The sequence below is a fragment of the Nycticebus coucang genome, chromosome 14 (assembly GCF_027406575.1).
Source record: "Nycticebus coucang isolate mNycCou1 chromosome 14, mNycCou1.pri, whole genome shotgun sequence".
NCBI lineage: Eukaryota > Metazoa > Chordata > Mammalia > Primates > Lorisidae > Nycticebus > Nycticebus coucang.
In genome coordinates this window covers 52222382-52237936 of record NC_069793.1, presented here as the reverse complement: position 1 = coordinate 52237936, position 15555 = coordinate 52222382, and the positions used below count along the sequence as shown (strand labels likewise).

The 15555-nt window shown below is 49.8% G+C and overlaps 1 protein-coding gene across 10 annotated transcripts in view; it reads left to right on the top strand.

Annotated features, from left to right (window-relative positions):
• MICAL2 (microtubule associated monooxygenase, calponin and LIM domain containing 2) overlaps positions 1-15555 on the top strand; it is a 231702-nt gene that overhangs the window by 140421 nt on the left and 75726 nt on the right. For 4 of the 10 annotated variants that reach the window (XM_053560664.1, XM_053560665.1, XM_053560663.1 and 1 more), the window contains 4 exons: positions 3831-3938; positions 4885-5074; positions 6450-6562; positions 7432-7534. In XM_053560664.1, coding sequence (XP_053416639.1) covers positions 3831-3938; positions 4885-5074; positions 6450-6562; positions 7432-7534 — 514 coding nt within the window. Of the gene's footprint in view, positions 1-3830; positions 3939-4884; positions 5075-6449; positions 6563-7431; positions 7535-10365; positions 11634-15555 lie in introns of those variants that run through there. The other 6 variants (XM_053560671.1, XM_053560670.1, XM_053560669.1 and 3 more) reach the window with 2 other exon arrangements.

Below are 15555 nucleotides of genomic sequence, written 5' to 3'. Positions count from 1 at the left end.
TAGTCTCAGTCTCTGCAAGTGCTGGGGAGGCAGTAATTGTGCGTGGGAATCTTGGTATCTCAGAGTGCCTTTCTGGGAGAGGACCATGGAGCCCGTTCACACACTGGGCCAGGGGAGACAGCCAGGTGGGGGCTGGGAGGGCCGTACAGAGAGTAAATCTGAGCTTCCTGTCTCCCTCTCTATTTTGGCATAGCCCCAGGAAGTACTTTATACTCTACATCCCCTACTGGAGGGGTCAAGTTGGGGGCCAGAGCAGGGGATGGAACCTCAGGCAAACAATGGCCTATTGTCCTGAGCCAACCCACCTGAACCTTTCCTGGAAGCAGGAGTTTTCTTGGTATTTGTAGACTCCTGAACACGGCAGAGAGAGTGGCTGGAAGCAGGATCCTAACCCTCGGAGCCAGCACCAGGCAGGGCGGGAGCTGGGGCTTACCTGGCAGCTGCTGCCTCTGAAAAGCAAAGTCTGATGAGGGATCAGACACACCGAGCAGGCCTGTAATCATGGCCTCTGCAGCCCTCAAAACCCACAACATGGTCTGGAATCACCATTCCAGTTGCTCTAGTGTTGGGCTTCCTGAGTGAGAACAGGAGCCATGGTCTCCTGGGCCTCATCTCTGGCATCGGCCTGCCTGGTGCCCTCTCCCCATCCAGCCCCATTTAGGGTCTATGCTTTCTGGGACTCTGACAAGGTAGCCTCAGCTCCTGTGGATGCTGCTGTGCTACCAGCAGCTGGGGACCTGTGCAGGCCCACGGTCCTTTGCTTTGCAATTCCCTGAACATCCTTCTTTGTATTTGAGGCTTTCTGTTGTTGGATGAGGTGTGACCTCCTGAGTGCAGTCTTGGGTGTAAAAGGAAGGCATTATTTCACCCACATGCAAGTTACTATTGCAACAGTGAGGGAAAACTTGTCCTTTCCCCACCAAAAGTTTGCTGAAAAATCAACTCGCAAGGAAGGCAGATTGATATGAGAAATGTTTATTTCCAAATTCCAGGTGCGTGGTGGAAATCACAAGAGTGATTACTCAATATCTTAAAGATAGTCAGATACCTTTATACCTTTAGAAGGGGTGGGAAGATGAGGACTCCAGGTGCAGCAAGTGGTTGCTAGGGAGGATAAGTAGACGGGGGATCAGGTTGATTTGTAAGTGTACCTGACAGACAGGTATTGGGGTTTGAATGATTTGTGCCTGGTCTGCTAGCATTCAGGGGAAGGAAGGGCAGTCGCTTGCCCTCTTTTAATCTTTTAATCAGGTCAGTCCAGTTTTATGTAGAGAGAAAGCCTCTTCCAAATGCCTTCTGATCTCAACTGGCCTTTAGTTCAAAGTGTTCTTTACACCAAGTAGTCATCTTTGGGGTGACATTTCCTTAACTCCTTCACTGTCATTTGTTGTGGTGATGACTACCCACCTTTCCCCAGAGGCCTTGCAGCCTAAATTGCTGCTCTCTCTGGCCCGAAGCTGGATTTGGGGGCTGGGAAGGATCTGGAGCCTCCTTCCCTCCAGGGTCTGAGGATCAGGAATAGGGGTTTCAGAATCTCAGGTTGTACATATTTGTCTCCCATAACAAGAGAGAAGCATTCCCAGGGTGGGTTTCCAGAGCTGGAGGGGAAGTGGGGAGAAGTTGGGGTTTGCTGAGGGGCATATATGTATTTGACTGTGCCCTGCTTTGTTTGGGGTCTCAGCTTCCACCCCTTTCCCGGCTCCTTGACACCTTGGTGAGCAGCCAGGCAATCGTAGATGCCCTCAGGAGCACAGGCACCCATGACCCAGATCAGTGGTGTTCCCTGGGCCCACCCGGAGCCACTGCCTCCCACTCGGAGCTGGCTCTGGACCAGCTCAGAGCCTCTAACCTGGCCCATTCCACATGCTGCTCTTGGTGGCAAGATGGGCTGCAGTCCTGCTAGGAGCGACCCATGTAAGACCCAAACACAACTCCCAGGGGCCCAGGGCACTGAATGTAGAGGAGAAGGGAGAAGGTCGTCAAGGAATAAGGAAAAGCAAATTGTTTCCTCTCCAGCCTCAAACTTCTCACCCCTGCCCAGCAAAATACATGTGGGGGTGTTTCTCCACGCCAACATAGTCTGTAAACATAAATGTTTTCCCTGAATACTGAGAGATGTCCTACCAAATTAATTGAACCCAAGGAGGGAAGGGCTCACTACGTTTACTGGTCTGTTGTTAAAGGACCAGGTGACAGCCAGGTAAAGAGGGCATGGGCAGTGCCTGTGGGATGGGCACAAGGCTTCCCTGGCGTCCAGGTGCACCACCTTCCCAGCACTCCATGCACCCAGCTACACGGGAGCCTTCCCAACCCCATCCTTTTTAGTTTCTATGCAGGCTTTATTATATCAGCATGATTGATTAAATCACCAGTGGTGATAGACTCAACCCTCAGCCCCTCTGCCCTCCCCCTAGGTCAGGGGTGGGCTGAAACTTTCAATGCTTAATCACAGAGTTGGTTCCCCTGCGAGCCAGCCCCGTCCTGGAGCAATTCTAGAGCCTTAAGGGTCACTTCATTAGAGCAAAAGATGCTCCTGTCACCCAGGAAACTTCCAGAAACTTTAGGAGCTGTGTGCCACACATTGTCACTCAAATTACAAAGGTCATACAAAGGAAATTACAAAGGTCATAGAAGCTCTAAGCTCTATCTCAGGAACCAGGGAGCAAAAAACTAAATATGTGTTTCTTAATATATCACAGTATCACACAAGGTAATCTTGGCCCAGCCCCTACTAGGTGCTAGGTACTCTGAAATGCATTTTCTCCCCCGTTCCTTCCCTCAAATCAATGAAGTAGGTACAAAACTGTCCCTGTTTAAGAAAATGAGGAAATGGAACTCAGAAGTACAGCACTTGGTGTGGGGTCTCAGCACCAGCTTAAGGTGGAGCTGAGTCCCATTCCCAGCCAGTGCTGGCCCCACTACCTCCTGCTCACAGGCCCTGAAGAGGAAGGGTCTCTCCAAGGTAGGGGTGGGAGCTAACACCTTCCCTCCTGGTTTCTTTCTTTCCTTTGCTTGGATTCTCTGACTCACAGGTTTGGGGAGGTTACGGGCCTTTTTGGTGATGATCGGGCCTGAGCAGTGAGATTCACCTCTGTTGCCCTGAGGAGAGTGGCCATGAAGGGCCCGGGGTTGGGGCCAGGAAATCCAAGTGCTGTCCTGAATCTTGCATGGACATAGTATTTGCTAAGAGACCTTGGATAGATGACTTTCCCTTTCCAGAATTCATTCACCTCACCTATGTAAGGAGAGGCGTGAGGAACTCCCGAAGGCCTGGTACATCCGGTGAATGTAGTTCTACTAGTCACCTGGTTCACCCAGAGTGACCTTTTGTCTTTTAGTTTTTAATGCTTTCTTTTCTAATTTTTGTTTACTGTGTTAAAATATATGTAACATAAAACTTACCATCTTAATCATTTTTCAAGTTCAGAAATAGGGTCTCACCTTGTTGCCCAGGGTGGTATCGAACTCCAGGCCCTCCTACCTGGGCCTCCCAAAACCCTGTGATTATAGGTGTGAGCCACCACACCCAGCCAAGAATATAGTTTATCCCTCTCCACAATTCTTTTCATCTTGTAAAACTGAAACTCTATACCATTAAAGAACAACTCTCCACTCCCCTTTCCCCAGTCCCTGCCTGTATTTCTCTTCTTTTCTCCATCTCCAGAGTGCCTGCTGTTCACTCCTGGGTGGTTTTGCGTCTCCCCGGATGCGGCCTGCTGTTTGCACTTGGGTTGGAGCCCACTCCTACTCCGGCCTGTTTGCATTTTCTTTCTGGGTGCTAACTGGCCTCTACCTTTGTCTCTGTCTCCTCTGCCTCTGCTCTTGGTTAGCTGACAGTAGGGAAGGTGTCCAGTGGAATAGGGGCTGCAGCTGAAGTCCTGGTCAATCTGTACATGAATGATCACAGACCTAAGGCCCAGGACACCTCTCCAGACCTGGTAAGGACACACACCCCTCAGCCTTCACCCGCAGACACTGGCTCTGGCCTCCCAGGGAGAGTGTGCGGGACATGGAGAGACTGGGCGAGCGCTCCAAAAGCTACCCTTGTCGTGGGACAGAAAGGACTGAGAATGGGCTGGGTCAGAGCAGAGGTTAGAAGGAAGCTGAATTTCCTTAAAGGCAAACTTCATTCTGGTCCCTTTTGGATCATTTCCAAGACAGAGTATCTTCCTTGCTGTCTGTGGTTCTGGGGAACTGCTCAGTAGAAAAGCCTAGGATAGGCCATTGCTTATTTAGATGTCCTTTACTTCCCATGTTTAATGTCCAACCTGAACAGTCCCTTTGCTTCAGTAAAGTGAAAAACATCCCATTGAATTCTCCCATTCTCCAAACTAGGCCATTTGCTGCAGTCAGCAGTGATTTGAATCGACAATTCCTTTAGTTTCCCTTTAACACATTCCCCTGGAATCACCCAGGGGTCCCCCTGCCCAGGCCTATGCCCTCGCTTTTGGCATTTAGGAATTTAACTGAACAGATTTGATGCCACAGCTTTCCCGCCCTGACCTGCACCCTGCAGGGGCAACGACATGTGAACCATCCCTGGTGGGTCAGTTTTGGTGACCTCTCTTATGAGCCCTGGGTGACACTTAACCCCAGGGACAGATCCCAGGGAGAACATCGATGAGCAGACACATTTGAGTGAAGCCCACTCAGTCAGACCAGGAGATGTCACTCCCAAAGAGGCCCCCCAGCCATTGCTGGCCTGCGTGGGGCGGGGATCTGTGACAGGAGTATTATCTTCCCACCCCTCACTCTGTGCTGCGGTGACAGGAGCAGCAAATAGAAGAAAGTCCCCAGGATGGAGGCCGGAAGTTCCAAAAGCCTGTACCTGGCCTGGAGCTGGAGGTCAGCCCTAACACACTGCTCTTTCCTCCCGACACCCAGGCATGTGGGCGGAAGTCGACATTGCCCCTGAACCTGGGTGGCAGCGACACCTGTTACTTCTGCGAGAAGCGTGTGTACGTGATGGAACGACTAAGCACCGAAGGCCACTTCTTCCACCGCGAGTGTTTCCGCTGCAGCGTCTGCGCCACCATCTTGCGCCTGGCTGCTTACGCCTTCGACTCAGACGAAGGTAACCCCAGGGTCCGGGCAGCACTGGGCTCTGGCCTTGGTGTCAGATGTGGGCTTGGCCTGGGTTCCTGTCCCTCTAGAGGCTCTGGGACACCCAACACGTCGCCAACAGAAGCGTGACGTTGTCACCAAAGCTATTTAGAGAAACTAAGAGATCCTGCCCAGGATCTGGGGGCAGGGGAAGCATTGGCACCTGCACCACCAGCACTTCTGGCCACCTATTGTGTGCCATTTTACATTTAACCTCATCGCCTGCCTCGTCCCAGTGTGGCTAAGAAAAATCAAACCTGATAGGCTGTGTAACATGCTTGGCACCACACCTGGCATGACGAAATATTCATATTCTTTCTAAAGTATGTATTATAAAAATAATCAGAATAATAACATCCACTCTGAGAAGTGGCCTCCGAGAGCTCGTTGATGCAGGAATTGTACTTGACTGTCCCATGGAATGAGAAGCACAGGTCACACATTCTCTCCACCCAGCCTGCACCCCTGATTAGCCGCATAACCTTTGGCCTGTGGCTTCACCTCTTGGCTTCTCAGTTTCCTCATCAACAAAACGTGGTTATAGCTATGCTGAGCTCCCGGGGTGGTTGGGAGGACTCACACGTGTGGAGCATTTAGAATAGTGCCTGGTACCCGGTAAGTCCACCCTAAGTTTCCCTGTTACCATCTTTGCCATCACTGTTGCTGCTAGTACGGCAGTGAGCAAGGAAGGCTTTTCTGGAAGGTGCCCAGAAGATCCTGGGCAGTGGCCAGTTTCCCGGCATGGGCCTGCCTGGATCTTTCCCACCCGCAGAGATCTCAGAAAGGAAGACTAAAGACATTGACACCCGAGTTGTCCATGTTGCTGCCTGGCAGCTGGTCTTGGGAAGAAGCCTCGGTTTGAAGATTTTTTGAGCGTGTTGACCCAATGACTATAAAGCAGCGGTTCTCAATCTATGGGTTGCGACCCACAGGAACTGTATTAAAGGGCTGCAGCATTAGGAAGGTTGAGAGCCACTGCTGTCAAGGACACAGAGGAGTAGCTCGGTGAAGAGATGAGTAGGGCGAGGTGTGGCGGAGGGCTCGGAACACCCGGCTCTCTGCAGTGCAGACACGTCACGCGGGGACCTCTGTGTATCTAGCTGTTCAGAAGCTCTGCTTGGCTTGAGGATTTTAGAGCCATCCACAGATGCTGCTGCCTCATCTCAGCACCACTGTTTTAAAGCAGGTGACAGAAGGTGCTCCCCAGGTTTGAGCCATGTGAGGCTTATTTCGATTGATGGTGTTTTCTGACTTGGACAGCGGCAGGCACTTGGCTGATGTCTCCGGTGGTGCTGGTTTACCGAAGAGAAATCTTCACGTGACTGTGTGTGCACCTCTTTTAACAGGCAAATTTTACTGCAAGCCGCACTTCATTCACTATAAAGCCAACAGCAAACAACGGAAGAGACGGGCAGAGCTGAAGCAACAGAGAGAGGGATGTCTCGTCTCTAGCGTGCTGGTGAGAGAGGGAAGCCCCTTGAGGGGAAAGGGCTTTCTAGGCTTCCCCAAAGTTAAGCTACCCTACTTTTTGCCCCAGACGGATTGAAACTACTCACATACTTGTGTAGCTTTCCTTCTTTTTATCCTTTATTCCCCCCCCTTTTTTTGCATTGCGCCTGTAAGTTGAGTCATTAGAGAAAGGCTTTACGTTGTAGACTGTTGCTGGTGGTAGGTGATTAATCAAACCCAAGAGAAGGTATTTGCTAAGAGCTGCCGGCATGGGTGCTACTGCAAATCATCTATAAATTCAGTGGGTGGGTCACTGTGCTGACCTCAAGAGCCTGGGAAAGAACTTGGAAACCACAGAAGGTCAACCCCCTACCAGGCATCCCTGCAAGCGGCACCCTGTGGCCAGGTGGGCCCCAGGCAGAGGGACCATGCGGCCTTCACATGTCTAAGAGTTCCATCGTTGGCACATGGGCAAACTCTTCCTGGGCTTCTTACAAGAAGCTAGCATGGGAGCTGGAGTCTGGAACAGGGCAGACCCCACGGGCTGCGGAATGAACGGAGGCAAAGGTACCATCCGCACCAGCACGTAGAGGCTCTCTTCTCTATGCACATAATTAGGAGTGAGATTGCTTATCAAAGCGTACGTATATTTTAACGAATCATGATCCCGATGGTCAGTTTGCCCCTAAGAAAAGTTGTGCCCCTATTCAGCACCTCCTTCAGCAGTCAGTGGCGGGTGCTGAGATTATTTGGGGTGCTGGTTGCAAAGCCCAGGGTTAACCCAGTTCGAGTTTTATTGCTTCTCTTGGTCTGCTTCCTTGGAGCCGTCCTCTGTGACACTGGTGGACTTAAGTGCCCTCATGTTTGTCTTGCTCTCAGGAGGAGGGGACGTGGCAAGAGCAGGAAGCCCCTCGCAGAGACACTCCCTCGGAAAGCTCTTGCGCTGTGGAGGCCATCAGCACCCCGGAAGGCAGCCCCCCAGGTATCTCCACCTCCTCCTTTAGGAAGCCGCTGAGCTGGTCTCTCAGGCTGCCCTGGGGCCTGCAGGACCTTCCCCGGAGCCTGCTAGACTGGATGCAGGGAGCGCTGCAAGCCGCCAGCTGCCATATCAGGGACAATGCTTTCAACTACTGCTACACCTACGAGCTCCTGAGCCTCGGGCTGCCGCTCCTCTGGGCGTTCTCCGAGGTCCTGGCGGCCATGTACAGGGAGTCCCAGGATACCCTGGAGAGCATCAGCAGCTGGGTGCTCAGGTGCTTCCCAGTCAAGCTCCACTGAAGCACCTGGCGGCCCCAAAGTGCCTTAACATTTCCAGAGTTAGTCAGCAACGTGTCTGTAGTTTACTAAGGCTCTGGCCAGGCAGCCTAGCATTCTGTAACCAATTAGCTCAAAGCCAAAGCGTTTCACATTGGCCGCCTCCGCCTGGCCTCGTCAGGGTGAACATCTACTCACGGTGCTAGGGCCAGGGACAACATGAAGGATATTTTTTACAGCTTTGTACTTTTTTATACCAAAGCGAGCCATATTTCTGAGTTTACATTTCAGTTTTTCACTTTTCGTAAGCCAAGCAAAAATGTTTTTTTCTATGAGTGTCAATTTTTCTAAACACGGATTTGCAGTTTATAGCTGGTTTTTCAAACCCTTTAACATTATAGTTTGTTGTAACAGCCACTGCCTGCAAAGTTAATGATTTTGAGATATTATGTACACATAAGAGTCTGCCAGCTCCTCACCAGTGCCTTTCGACTTACGACCTGGATGTCAGTTGTCAACAGCAGGTGATTACTTGCAACAGGATAGTATAATTTAGAAGAAAAAAGTAGGACCTAATAGAATTAAACTTATAAAAGCACACAGCATATTTAGTTAGCTGTTATCTCTCTTCCCAGAGGCAAGAGGACTGTTTTGTTTCCTTGTTTTGCTGTAAAATGGCAGTTTGAAGGCTTTATCCCCCTTCCCAAATCATAGCCAAATTACACAGAACCACAGGTGTCAACCTGATGGCTACAAACATACATTGCCCTTCCCACTAATGAGCCCTCCAGAGGAAGCTCATTGGACTTGAACGGTCGGACTCCATGTAGAGAGCTCCATCAAGCTGATGCAATGCTGAAGACCAAACATTTCAGCTGGTGGCATTTTAACCCTTGGAGCTGTCCCTAGCAGGTCCCCCAGCTCAGGCTACAGGCTGAGCCAAGGCCACTCAGGGTCCACAATGATCAGTGCAGGACTCTGCCCTCTCACATGGTGTCCCTCGAGACTGTGGGTGTTTATTGCTGGAAAATATGGCCTGTCCACTGAGCATTGCCTGCGGATATCCGGGCTGCTTAGCCTCTCTGCTGCCATGCATAGAATGTTCAGGAACTACTCTCACACTGCCCTAGCAAAGGGATGTGTCTGACCTCCATGGGAAGCTCTACTGCACCTTGACTGGCAGGGAAGACTGTTGACTGATCCAAAGGAGATATGCCCCAGTAAGGGTAAAAACAAGCCTTGGACCCACCTACATTATTCACTCTTGAGTAGAGCCCTTGGCTGTCCCCACTCCACTCTGCCTGGACACTCTCAGCTGCAGGGTCTGGTTGAACAATCAGGAGACTGAGAGAGAAAGGCCTTCTATGGTGCTCAGTGAGAATTGCTGGGCCCCATATGCAATCGTTATCACTAGAGATTCCTCTAGGTCAGCAGTTCTCAACCTGTGGGTCGTGACCCCATTGGGGGTCAAACGACCCTTTCACAGGGGTCTCCTAAGACCATCTTGCATATCAGATATTTACATTACAATTCATAACAGTAGCAAAATTACAGTTACGAAGTAGCAACAAAAATAATTTTATGGTTGGGGGTCACCGCAACATGAGGAACTGTATTAAAGGGTCGTGGCATTAGGAAGGTTGAGAACCACTGCTCTAGATTAACTAAGGAGGAGCCAGAGGGGTTAGCAGCCAGAGTTCTCGGGAGCTTCAAGATGACAGATTTCTGCAGAGTGAGAGTAAAGGGTGGTGAGTTTCTACAAACACTTCTCTGAAGTCCTCGAGAAAAACGGGGGCATGGCCATGGCCAAGTCTGCAGGAACCAGGGCTTCTGTCCTTGTTGGAACTGTTCTCAGTCTGATGACTCGCATTGTGTTTTTTCCAATTTTTTTGCTGGGATTTTAATGTTCAGCATGGTGGGAGGAGTCCTTGATTCCTTTTGTGTTTAATTATAGAAAGTAAATTCTCAAGGTCACGATGTGAACAGCTGTGTTATTGTGCTTATCATCAGCTCAGGGCAGGCTGAGACGTTGTGTGGAATGCTCTATGAAGCCAGAGTTGGAATCTCTAAGAATGTCATAGATGGCCACAGGAGACTGGTTTGAATTACTCTGGTGAGACAGGGTGTGCCTGGCAGACGTCTAAGATGTTTGTGTGTTCTGAGACTTTGAACCTTCCTGGTGGGCAGCAGCAGCACACCCGGGTGACCCCAGGGGGCAGACGCCTCTAGGCCTCCGTGACGTACTCGAGGATGAGTAGGAGACACGAGAGGACGGGGGCAGAGAGGGAGGTCCTGAGGGCACTTGCAGCTCCCAGTGGTGTTGGCAATACGCAAACTGCACGTGTCCACCTGGAGATAAGTAACTGGTCACCACCAGAAGGGTTCATCTCTCCCACGCAAGCCGTGACTTGCTCAGGGTAGGTCTCCCTTTTGTAAAATGGTTGCCTTATTTTCAACTCTGATGCCTTCTCTCATTGTAGTCTGTTTTTCTTTTTTCCCCTCACTAAGTTCTCTTTTCTGTCTTTCTCTCTCTTTCCAACCTTACGCTGTGGCCTTCAGTTCATTTCAGCCTGCCAATTCTACACCCACTTCTTGGCTGACACACTTCTACTCTGAGGTGACTGGTTTTCTTGCCAATTTTCAGAGAGTGGTACTAACGCCTAACCCCCTTTCTGCACCCCGTCCTCCCCGCCGGTGCTTCTGGTTGTGCTGTGAGTGTCTTGCATACTGACAAACTCGTTCAGTGGCATGGTCGGTTAACAACGTGGGGTGGTGTTCAGCTTGACTCCGCTTCCCCTGGAGCTGGTAGCCTGGTCCACACCAAGTGCATGCCCCGCCTCTCCTCTGTCCCCTGGGCCTGTCCGCGTGCATGCTTTTCCAGTTGTGCCTGCAAAGCCACTTCCTTCTTGGGAGGGTCAACCTGACTGTGAGACAGTACCTTAGGGAGGGCTCTGTCACCTTGGGAAAGAACACTCTTATCTATCAGTCTCTGAAAAAATTCACACCTACCAGCCTCTTCTTCAATGGGTTCTAACATAAAGGTTAATGATGACATTGATCGACACCCACAGGTGGCTGGCTCTTTCTGGAGGGATTTTTTAGAAAGTATTTACTCCCACCCAAGCTTCATCCAGAGCTTGACCCACCCTGTGTCGTTTGAACACATAAATTGCAGCTGTTCTAGTAAATCCCTTCTCTGTTGGAGCCTGCACTGCAGATCCAAAGGTTTCACTGTGGCTCTTCTTGTCTCCCTTGGCTCATAAAGCCCCAGGAGCTTCAAACAGAGCAACCATGATCCCAGTCAAGGATGCTTTTGAGAAACAACTCATTCAGCCCCAGTCCTGGAGCCACCAGTTTACATGGCCCTGTGGCTCTGCTCAAAACACACATTCTGCTGACTCATTTACCTGGAGCAGCAGGACGGTCCACATGCTCTTAATGAGAAACAGCGCACCCAGCACCATGGCGCTGGCGTAGGCCAGGTCCTGCCCGGGTCCAAGCTGTCCGCCCCCAGCCTGCCTGCCCCGGGCTGCATGCTATGTCCCTCGCTGTGTCCACGCCAATCCTGGCCAGTACGAAGTCGTTGCTCTTGTCTTTATCTTCTCTTGCAGAGTGCCCCTCCCTGTATAGAATGTCAACCAAAGAGTGCCCTCCTCCCCTGTCAGCCTCCTGCTAGGCTCCCCACCTCATCGCAACGCATGTCTGTGACCCCTGTAATCATTTACAGTGCCACACAGAACCCTGTATTTTGCACACAGCAAAACGATGTTTAGCTTTATTTATGGTAATTGATGCTGTAAATGGAAATAAATATGATTCTTTATAAAGCTCATTGTTTCCTCTCTTCTTTGCCATAGAGGCTTCTAAAACCCCAGACCCGGGGATTGGTTTAAGGGCGTCTATTTTCCCTGCATTGCTGGCGGGACTTGCACTTGTGGTGACACAGGCTCTCTGGGTCTGCACTGGGGCATTTTGAAAAGAAATATTACCCAGGGGTAATATTTGGAAAATGTTGCCAGAGCTCCTGGGACAGGCTTTGGGTTCTCTTTCCTGAAAACTAATTGTACTTGGCTGTTCTAGATGCTGGGTATACTGGGTGAGGGTCAGTGTCCCCTCAGCTGCTGGGACAGCAGCCTGCACCCATCTCCCCACATATCCAAGCATGACTCTGTAGGAGAGTGCTACCTGTGAGCCTTATGCAAATGTAGGCTCCTATATAGCAAGGTTGGTCCTGAGCGTCTCACGTCCAGCTGAGTGATGGGTGAAAGATGAGAAGGGAGGACAGGATGGCAGTCTCAGGATGGCAGTGACCATGGTGGTATGCTCATTGGATACAGAGCTGTTCGGCATCTTAACAGACCTCCCCTGCCCCTGAAGGCTCAGGGTACTTCTCATCTTGTTCTGTGAGCTCTGCACACAGGGCCACTGTATCAAATACAGTGGCAATCTCCCCCCAAACTCCAAGCTGGGTGTCAGGGAAGGATTTGGAGTCTCCAGCTAACCTGGGAAGTGCCAAAGAAGTCTGGTCCTCAGCCTCCCCAGGGTGGGATGGCTGCCACTGCCTGGCCAGGTACAGCTGGGCTTCTGATACTAGCATGAAAGTCACTTATGAACTTCATGAGATGAAGTCCGGTGTTGGATTGGACAAGGGACTTGTTCTTCTACGTACTCGTTTATTTAACAATTGCTTGTCCCTGGCATTATTCTAAGTTCTAAGGATACAGCAGAGAACCACACTAAATCCCTGCACCCCCTTGCGTCTTACAAAGTATGTGTCTTAGTGTGGCTGTGCTAGATCCAGTGTGTCTGTGCATTCACACATTTGTTTATTCAAGTATGCAATATTTCCTGAGCGCCTACTGTGGTTTGGGAAAGAAAGAAGCAGACAGAAACCTCCCTCCCCTCTGTGGGTTTTGAGTTTTTTTGTTTGGAGTTGAGACAAAGCAACATTGTCAAAAGTGTGGCGTTCCAAGAGGTGCTTCAAAAGCAAAGGGTTCCACAGCCACAAGGTTTGAAAACAATGTTTTCTACTAACTGACCAGTTCTCCCAAACCTTGGAGACTCACAAGACTCATTAGCATGCTAAGTTTCTAAGGAGTCCTCTAGGAAAGAAGTTTAATTCACTTTGTTTGGGTCAGCTTCCCCACATGTACTGGAAAGTTTTGTTTTGGTTTGGTTTCAATAGAGGATTTTTTGGATATTACAGTCTACATAAAAAGTTGTTTGGTAAAATATTCTTTAATCCAGAAACACTGAATGAAAGACTTGATGTTTTAAAAGTAAAATAATAGAATTAAATGTTAAATGGACTTAAATATTGATTGGATCATGGGGTGATAACTTTCTAAGCTTAAATTCTCTGATAGAAAAAAATTATGTAGAAAAACATGGCATAAATTGACCAACATGGATTTTTTAAAGTTAACATGTAATAATAAATATTAAAATATTAAATGGATGGTCAGACTAGGGGGGAATATGAATTAAATGAGATAAGCAAGAAGTTCATTGCCATGGTATTTTGAAAGTTCCTTTAAAATGGATGTTGCCAGGCCCCTTACACAGTGTAGGTGATCGGTTAATATTTATTAATTAAAGGTCAATGATAAATAGGCAAAGGCTATGAATAGACAGTTTATGCGTACGCAGATTTAAAAAATAAGCACTAGAAAGAAAAGGCAAACATTTGCAAAAATGCTCCTGCTGGCTTTTAAAGGAATGTAAATTAATTATGCAGTACTCCCTGAATTAGTAAAGAAAAACATGAAGTCTACTGTAAGAAAAAGTATAAACAGGATCCCTAGTCTTGAGTAGAAAGTGAACTGGGAGAATCTTTCCTGGAAGGGAATGTGGTAATAATTATTAAGATCCAGAAATCATCTAGATTTCTGGCCCAGTCATCCCACTCTAGGGAATTCAGCTTGAGGAAATAATCCAGCAGAAGAAATAAATCTCTGTGAAACTGGCATAATTGTAGAGTAAGTGGGCCAACCAGAGTGGGTGGGCTGTTCTCCTTCATTTCTATAAACGCATTCATTTTTGCAACTTTCTTATTAAAAGATCTTAATAAGTAAAAGAAGTTTCCTCATCTTTTAGTGCCCTCTAGCCAGCTGGTATATCTGGAGCGTTTTCTGGGTGCCAGGCCCTGGGCTACACACTTTCTGGGCAGAACTTCAGTAGCTGTTCACCTCCTGTTGCACCTCGAAGTCATTGTTGATGTTAAAGAAGTTTGCTGATCCTAGGGAGGTGAGTCTAGGGCGACATCTTCAACTGTGAAGGAGCAGAAAGTCCCACAGCCTGGCTATCAGGCTATCAGGTGCCGGCTCTAAGGGGAAGCTGGTGCCTGGCGAGGGCCTGGGCTCCGCCACAGACTTGCCTTTGATTCCCTCACCCTAGACAGCAAGAGCTCTTTGCTGAGTTTTGTATTCCGCCACCCCACCCCACCCATTTTGTATCCCCCACCTTTTTCCAGATCCAGTGTATTTGCTGAGTTCTAGATAGAACTTGGTATGTTTCGTACAGTAAGGGGTGGCCCCGAGAAGATTTTCTCTGGGCACTTGAGATCAGCTGGGGCTCCGAATGCCTGACAGGACATCTCAGGTTGGGGACTAGACAGAGGACCCAATTTACACTGGGTGGCACCACCTGTTTTTCTCCAGGATTTTGGCTCCCCAGCCCACTTGAAGGCACCTAGCCATCTGCCTTCAGATATCCAGGCCTCGGCCCTGGGGGTCCCTTTCCCACTCACCAAGCTGTCAGGGAGCTTTAGATTTTGCTGTAGTGTAAGAGGGAGCTCAAGCTCCGGCTGTAACAGCTGCCTTCCCAGATGTCTGCTGGGCCTCCCCAACTCCTAACTGTCCCCTAAAGCAGGCCCTTGGCCTCCCTTCACTGGAAACCTTGGTTCTCCCCTTCTTGGAGCCGTTCATGACTCTCCTTCCTCTTGGCCCCACATCCAACCCATCTGCAAATTCCAAGAATCTAGACCCGTCCACCTCTCACCACCTCTACACCACCCAGCCTCAGCCCGTCATCTCTTCCTAGGTCATTGCAGTGGCCCCTCTGAGGCCTGTCTCCCTTCAACACAGCTGGAGCGGCCCTTTTAGAGCTCAAGCCAGGCCTGCCCTCTGCCCACATCTTGCAAGTGAAGGTGCTGCAGGGTCTGACCTCCCCTCCCTCATGCAGGCCAAACAGCCACACAGGCCTCCTCAGACACCAGCTTGCTCCATACCTGGCCTTTGCTCTGGCTGGTCCCTCTGTCCCTCTGCCGAGAGCAGCCTCTGCCAGCACCCAGATGGCTGAGCCCATCTGCTATTCAAGTCTGTTCGCTCCTCTCCCTCTCCGTGAAGTCTGCCCTGCGCTCCCGCCGATCCTGCTCCCCTTCCTCTACTAGGCAGTTTTCCATTGCATTTATCACCTTCAGCCATATGTGTAATTCACTCCTTTAGTGTGTGGGCTGTTTGTCTAAGTTTCCACCTTTCTGGGGGCAGGATCATGGTTTCTTTTGAATCCTTGTTATATAACCCCACCAGGTAGAATAGTTCTTTGCACATTGTGGGACCTCAAAAAATATCTATAGAGTATCAGCCCTCTGGTCTGGACCTCAGGCTGGGGAGCAAGCTGCCATCTTAGGCTGGAGAAGGTCTTGCTGCTGTCAAGCTGTGGTTCAGGAGGGAGGCCTGGAAGAAGAGAGGACGCCATGTGTGTCCTGCTGTGTTGTGATTGTGAGAAGGGATTTTTGTTTTGCTTTCA